This window comes from Oncorhynchus mykiss, chromosome 7 (assembly GCF_057628025.1).
Source record: "Oncorhynchus mykiss isolate SJ-2025 chromosome 7, ASM5762802v1, whole genome shotgun sequence".
In the NCBI taxonomy this organism is placed as follows: Eukaryota; Metazoa; Chordata; class Actinopteri; order Salmoniformes; family Salmonidae; genus Oncorhynchus; species Oncorhynchus mykiss.
Window position 1 is genome coordinate 83,798,590 of NC_143028.1, and position 6,187 is coordinate 83,804,776.

The 6,187-nt window shown below is 48.1% G+C and overlaps 2 protein-coding genes across 2 annotated transcripts; one reads left to right on the forward strand and one right to left on the reverse strand.

The window, feature by feature from the left end:
* Nucleotides 1-1,162: 1,162 nt before the first annotated feature.
* Nucleotides 1,163-2,801, reverse strand: pdcd2l (programmed cell death 2-like). The gene has a single exon (XM_090242154.1). It carries the CDS (start codon nucleotides 2,691-2,693, stop codon nucleotides 1,527-1,529), a length of 1,167 nt encoding a protein of 388 aa, XP_090098280.1. The 5' UTR covers nucleotides 2,694-2,801; the 3' UTR covers nucleotides 1,163-1,526.
* On the forward strand, nucleotides 2,530-5,502 carry LOC110528691 (cleavage stimulation factor subunit 1). The gene is made up of 4 exons (XM_090242155.1): nucleotides 2,530-2,852; nucleotides 3,256-3,447; nucleotides 4,100-4,337; nucleotides 4,574-5,502. Exons 3-4 carry the CDS (start codon nucleotides 4,308-4,310, stop codon nucleotides 4,805-4,807), a joined length of 264 nt encoding a protein of 87 aa, XP_090098281.1. The 5' UTR covers nucleotides 2,530-2,852; nucleotides 3,256-3,447; nucleotides 4,100-4,307; the 3' UTR covers nucleotides 4,808-5,502.
* The last annotated feature ends 685 nt before the right edge of the window (nucleotides 5,503-6,187 follow it).

The window sequence follows — 6,187 nt, forward strand, 5'->3', positions numbered from 1 at the left end:
CCAGTCTAAGGGGCGGTAGATCTGTCATTCTCATTGGAAGCCAGTCTAAGGGGCGATAGATCTGTCATTCTCATTAGAACCCAGTCTAAGGGGAGGTAGATCTGTCATTCTCATTGGAAGCCAGTCTAAGGGGCGGTAGATCTGTCATTCTCATTGGAAGCCAGTCTAAGGGGAGGTAGATCTGTCATTCTCATTGGAAGCCAGTCTAAGGGGCGATAGATCTGTCATTCTCATTGGAAGCCAGTCTAAGGGGCGGTAGATCTGTCATTCTCATTAGAACCCAGTCTAAGGGGCGATAGATCTGTCATTCTCATTAGAACCCAGTCTAAGGGGAGGTAGATCTGTCATTCTCATTGGAAGCCAGTCTAAGGGGCGGTAGATCTGTCATTCTCATTGGAAGCCAGTCTAAGGGGCGGTAGATCTGTCATTCTCATTGGAAGCCAGTCTAAGGGGCGATAGATCTGTCATTTTCATTGGAAGCCAGTCTAAGGGGCGGTAGATCTGTCATTCTCATTGGAAGCCAGTCTAAGGGGAGGTAGATCTGTCATTCTCAATGGAAGCCAGTCTAAGGGGAGGTAGATCTGTCATTCTCAATGGAAGCCAGTCTAAGGGGAGGTAGATCTGTCATTCTCATTGGAAGCCAGTCTAAGGTGCGATAGATCTGTCATTCTCATTGGAAGCCAGTCTAAGGGGAGGTAGATCTGTCATTCTCATTGGAAGCCAGTCTAAGGTGCGATAGATCTGTTCTATGCGTGCTATTTCTATGCTTCACATGCCTAAGTTTAGTTTTTGCATCTTTTACTTACCGGTTTTGTACACCAGCTTCAAACGGCTGAAAATACAATACTTATGGTCATGGAAAAGATATTTCACAGTGGTTTAGATGGTACAATGATTCTCTACACTATACTTGCTTGTCACAAACTGAAATTAAACAAACCATTAGAATTTTCTGCAACCAGGAAATGGAAGAGCAATTTCATATACCAAATCAAAATATAAAGTTCAATGGTTTTCCAATGCATTTTTCACTCTAATGATAGTTTTGTCACAAAGACTGTTGAGTTAAAATAGCGCATGGGCCTACTCTGATCTTGGCACCTGCTCTCTAGCCAACAGCTCAGTGCTGGTAGGCTACTCTACATGATGACATTATAGTGGATAAGAGTGGTAATATTTTTATTTGTCAAACAGCAGTCAAGCATTAATCATCATATCACCAGAATAAGACCCCAGATATTTATTGGAGAAGAGCATCAAGCTCATCACCTTGTGCTTTCGCCCCCCCCAGTGATGTTCATCAGAACTTATTTCATCTGTAGCCTAATAAATGCTTTCCCGAGTCGTGGTGGGAGGACCACTCACGATATCATCACGACTCCCAAGTTTACTTCGTTATTATACCAATGTTTGCACATAAAAGGTATTTCTAGCATATTTAATTTTACACAAAAACATCCCACCATGTCTTAACAAAAATATGATCACTTCACTCGCATAAAAACTGTGGATGGAAACCGAGGGAGTTATTTAAAGAGTTTCTGGTCTGGATCTGCCTGTAGATAGATGAACTCTTCCACGGGTGAGGTTGAGCCTGACGACCAACAGCTGTTTCTACAAGTAAACACCATCACAGTACCAAACTCCAGCCCCGGATTCATCTCTACATCCCCCATCTCTACCGCCGACCTTGACCCAGTGTCTGTCCTCTGCAGCAGGCTGACCAGAGCAGGCATCAGTTGTAACTCAAACACCCTGATTCCTCCACAGTGACAGCAGCCAGGTTTAATCCAAGGAAGGTCCGAGGGGGGGTCAGACAAGAAGAGAGGAGACCCGTGCCAGCTGTACCGCAACACCTGCTCCGGACACACAGAGATCCTCTTCATGAAGCGGGAGAACACTGCGTCTCCATGTCTGGGGTTGTCCTTCTCGTACCTCTCCTCCCCTCCTCCCCCCTCAGTGCTCCCGATCATCCCTACTCCCTCTCTCTGCTCGTACTCCCTCAGTAGAGTCTCAGCGTGCTCCAGGTCTGACTGACCACCCAGGTCCGTCTCATCCACCACACTGATGTAGAAAGGTCTGTAGGTAGGGATGTTACCCGTTACCTCCCCTTCCTCCTCCACCACCTTTTCTCCTCCTTCCAGACTGAGTCCCTGAAGCTTGCCGCTCACATCCAGCTCAAAGGAGGTCCCGGTGAGTAAGAGGATCTCAGGATCCTTTCCCACCATATGAGCTTGGTTCTGGGCCTTGTCCCATCCATCTCCCCCCTCCTGCTTGTCCTCTTCCTCACCCCAGTCATCAGTCCCATCACACCAGTATGTGGTTGTCATGGGAACCTCTTTAACTGGGGCTTGGCCTGGAGGTTGGACCACATGGTTGGTTCTGACCTCTGATTCCAGACACTGAGAACGCAGAACCCTCCAGCTCTCCGGTTGTCCGCTGCACTGTGGCCCGGGGCAGGCGAACACATTCAGTGTGCGGTGGTAGGGAGACGCCGCTAGGGGGCAGTACACCTGCACCACATGGGCCATGACCGCGCTGCATAGCCTACAGCGTGGACGTTGCCATGATATCACTGGAAGCTTGTCCGGTTGGTCGCCAATTTTGTTCGTCAAGTAAGACATCGGATATCGCTTTGAATCGATTTCCCCATCACACAGTCCGATGAGAACTGCCGCGTCAACTGCAGCCATACTATTCTACTATTGTTTAGTTGTTAGAACTGGACTTGAAGCCCTTCGCCATGTTGAAACTCGTCAACAAGCCCCGTGACGTAATGACGCACAGACATGAGGCATAACGCAAGTGACGTGTCCGCGCAAGCGCATGAACGAAGCGCCGGTTTCAACGAGGTATTTTTCAGGATGTGAAGCGATAGTTTAATTTAGTTCTTGTTGTGTTGTACATAAGAGTACGTTTGGTGCAGTCGTTGCTTGCACAATGTTGGGATAGCTAGTAAATTAATTCATTAGTTGAACATAAAGTATTTGATTTTAGTTCCCTAATTTGTTCGGTGGAAGTTATTTTGCAAACATAAGGTGTTTGTTCACCGTTTGCCTGTTAAAGTGATTGTTTTGTTGTACCTAGCTAGTTAATATCTAAGTTTAACTATCTCGCATTGTAGGTTCCATTGGTAAGTTAGCTAGCTTAGAAAGCCCATTTCTGGCGTTGTGGATGGTTTAACTAGCTATAGAAGTCGATAATAAAAACATTATTGATGGCAACTAATGCTGACCATGTTTTGATCCATTGTAGCCAAGTTGTAATCGTCCCATTGAAGCCTGAGCCGAGATGTTTGGTCCCAAACCGACACTTCGGGACCGCCAGCACCTTTACCAGCTGATCATCAGCCAGCTGTTGAATGAATGTTACACCAACGTGTCTAACAGCCTGATCCCAGAGGTCAAGACATATTTCCACGCATCATTCATTTGATGTTTTATTTAGGTAATAGAGACATGATCCTATATAAATGTAAGGTTTGACATTATTGTTATAGTAAAATATATCTGTTTCTGCTTCTTGCAGTCTACAAATGATTTGTAATTATTTTCTGCCCCTGACCCCTCTGCTTAACAAAAAAATCGGTCTGTGGCTGAATCTAGTTGATGATCATGTCACTGTTTTGGGTCGATGTCAGGATACCAGCTACATGTCACTGTTTTGGGTCCATATCAGGATACCAGCTACATGTCACTGTTTTGGGTCCATATCAGGATACCAGCTACATCACTGTTTTGGGTCCATGTCAGGATACCAGCTACATGTCACTGTTTTGGGTCCATGTCAGGATACCAGCTACATCACTGTTTTGGGTCCATGTCAGGATACCAGCTACATGTCACTGTTTTGGGTCCATATCAGGATACCAGCTACATGTCACTGTTTTGGGTCCATGTCAGGATACCAGCTACATGTCACTGTTTTGGGTCCATATCAGGATACCAGCTACATCACTGTTTTGTGTCCATGTCATGTCCATGCGTCATTTCATCCATCAATATTGCTTTGCAAATGGCGACAGTGCAGTATGGTAGCAACCTGTCTACAGTGTTGTGCCACAGTGTTTTAATGAACTGTATCGTTCATTCCCGTGGAGAACGATGATGGTGCAGTCAGGTGGTCCGACACATCGACCTGGAGTTTCAGCGCCGACGTCCAGAGTCTCCTGAGGCGTCTTGAGTACGATACTCGCTGTGTGACACCCCATAAAGGTCCCTGTCGTGCTGCCACATACAGCCGAGACGGGCAACCCATCGCTACGAGCTCGGCAGACGCCTCCATCAAATTCTCTGGACGCAGAACGTATGCTGGCCGAGAGTGCCATGCCCACAGAGGTGAGACGCAAAGGAGGCTAAGTCCCAATTCTTCACTATTCTCCTAAATTGTACACTTGACACTCATGGACTGAGAAGTATTAGCGTGGAGTTTTCCACCGTTTGTTAAATCCATGACTGGAAGTGTAGAGAATCGGGATGCGTGCTCTGCCCTGCCTAGTGCTCTACATTTGTCCCGGAGCCCGGTGAACAGAACTGTGCTGCAGACGTTATAATATTGTCCCTGTGTGTTCTAGATGATGATGAATGAGACGGCCCAGCAGAACACGGAGAACCCGCCTGTGATCAGAACACTGCAGGACCATGTTTACGAGCTCACGTCTGGCATTCCACCCCACCGAACAGATTCGGGGTCACGTGACTACATCCTCAATCTGTTTGACTACTCCAAGCCCTCTGCCAAGAGGGCCGTCAAACACATACTCGTCTGTAGGGACAGTCTGGGCCGTCAAACCCATACTGGTCTGTAGGGACAGTTAGGGCCGTCAAACACATACAGGTCTGTAGGGACAGTCTGGGCCGTCAAACACATACAGGTCTGTAGGGACAGTTAGGGCCGTCAAACACATACAGGTCTGTAGGGACAGTTAGGGCCGTCAAACACATACAGGTCTGTAGGGACAGTCTGGGCCGTCAAACACATACTGGTCTGTAGGGACAGTTAGGGCCGTCAAACACATACAGGTCTGTAGGGACAGTCTGGGCCGTCAAACACATACAGGTCTGTAGGGACAGTTAGGGCCGTCAAACACATACAGGTCTGTAGGGACAGTTAGGGCCGTCAAACACATACAGGTCTGTAGGGACAGTCTGGGCCGTCAAACACATACTGGTCTGTAGGGACAGTTAGGGCCGTCAAACACATACAGGTCTGTAGGGACAGTTAGGGCCGTCAAACACATACTGGTCTGTAGGGACAGTCTGGGCCGTCAAACACATACTGGTCTGTAGGGACAGTTAGGGCCGTCAAACACATACAGGTCTGTAGGGACAGTTAGGGCCGTCAAACACATACTGGTCTGTAGGGACAGTTAGGGCCGTCAAACACATACTGGTCTGTAGGGACAGTTAGGGCCGTCAAACACATACAGGTCTGTAGGGACAGTTAGGGCCGTCAAACACATACTGGTCTGTAGGGACAGTTAGGGCCGTCAAACACATACAGGTCTGTAGGGACAGTTAGGGCCGTCAAACACATACTGGTCTGTAGGGACAGTTAGGGCCGTCAAACACATACAGGTCTGTAGGGACAGTTAGGGCCGTCAAACACATACTGGTCTGTAGGGACAGTCTGGGCCGTCAAACACATACTGGTCTGTAGGGACAGTTAGGGCCGTCAAACACATACAGGTCTGTAGGGACAGTCTGGGCCGTCAAACACATACAGGTCTGTAGGGACAGTCTGGGCCGTCAAACACATACTGGTCTGTAGGGACAGTCTGGGCCGTCAAACACATACAGGTTAAAAGGATTAGACCTACACAGATCTGTGTCATGTCACTAACAGTGATGTGTGTTTCCTCCTCACAGGAAGCAGAGATGCTGCGGTACATTTCCTTCCACCCGTCAGATACGTTTCTGTAGGTGGGGACGCAGCATCCCATCCTCCGCCTCGATGTGTGTCTCTCTCTGGGTGTGTGTCTCTCTCTGGGTGTGTGTGTCTCTCTCTTGGTGTGTGTCTCTCTCTTGGTGTGTGTCTCTCTCTGGGTGTGTGTCTCTCTTGATGTGTGTGTCTCTCTCTGGGTGTGTGTCTCTCTCTGGGTGTGTGTCTCTCTTGATGTGTGTGTCTCTCTCTGGGTGTGTGTCTCTCTCTTGGTGTGTGTGTCTCTCTCTGGGTGTGTGTCTCTCTC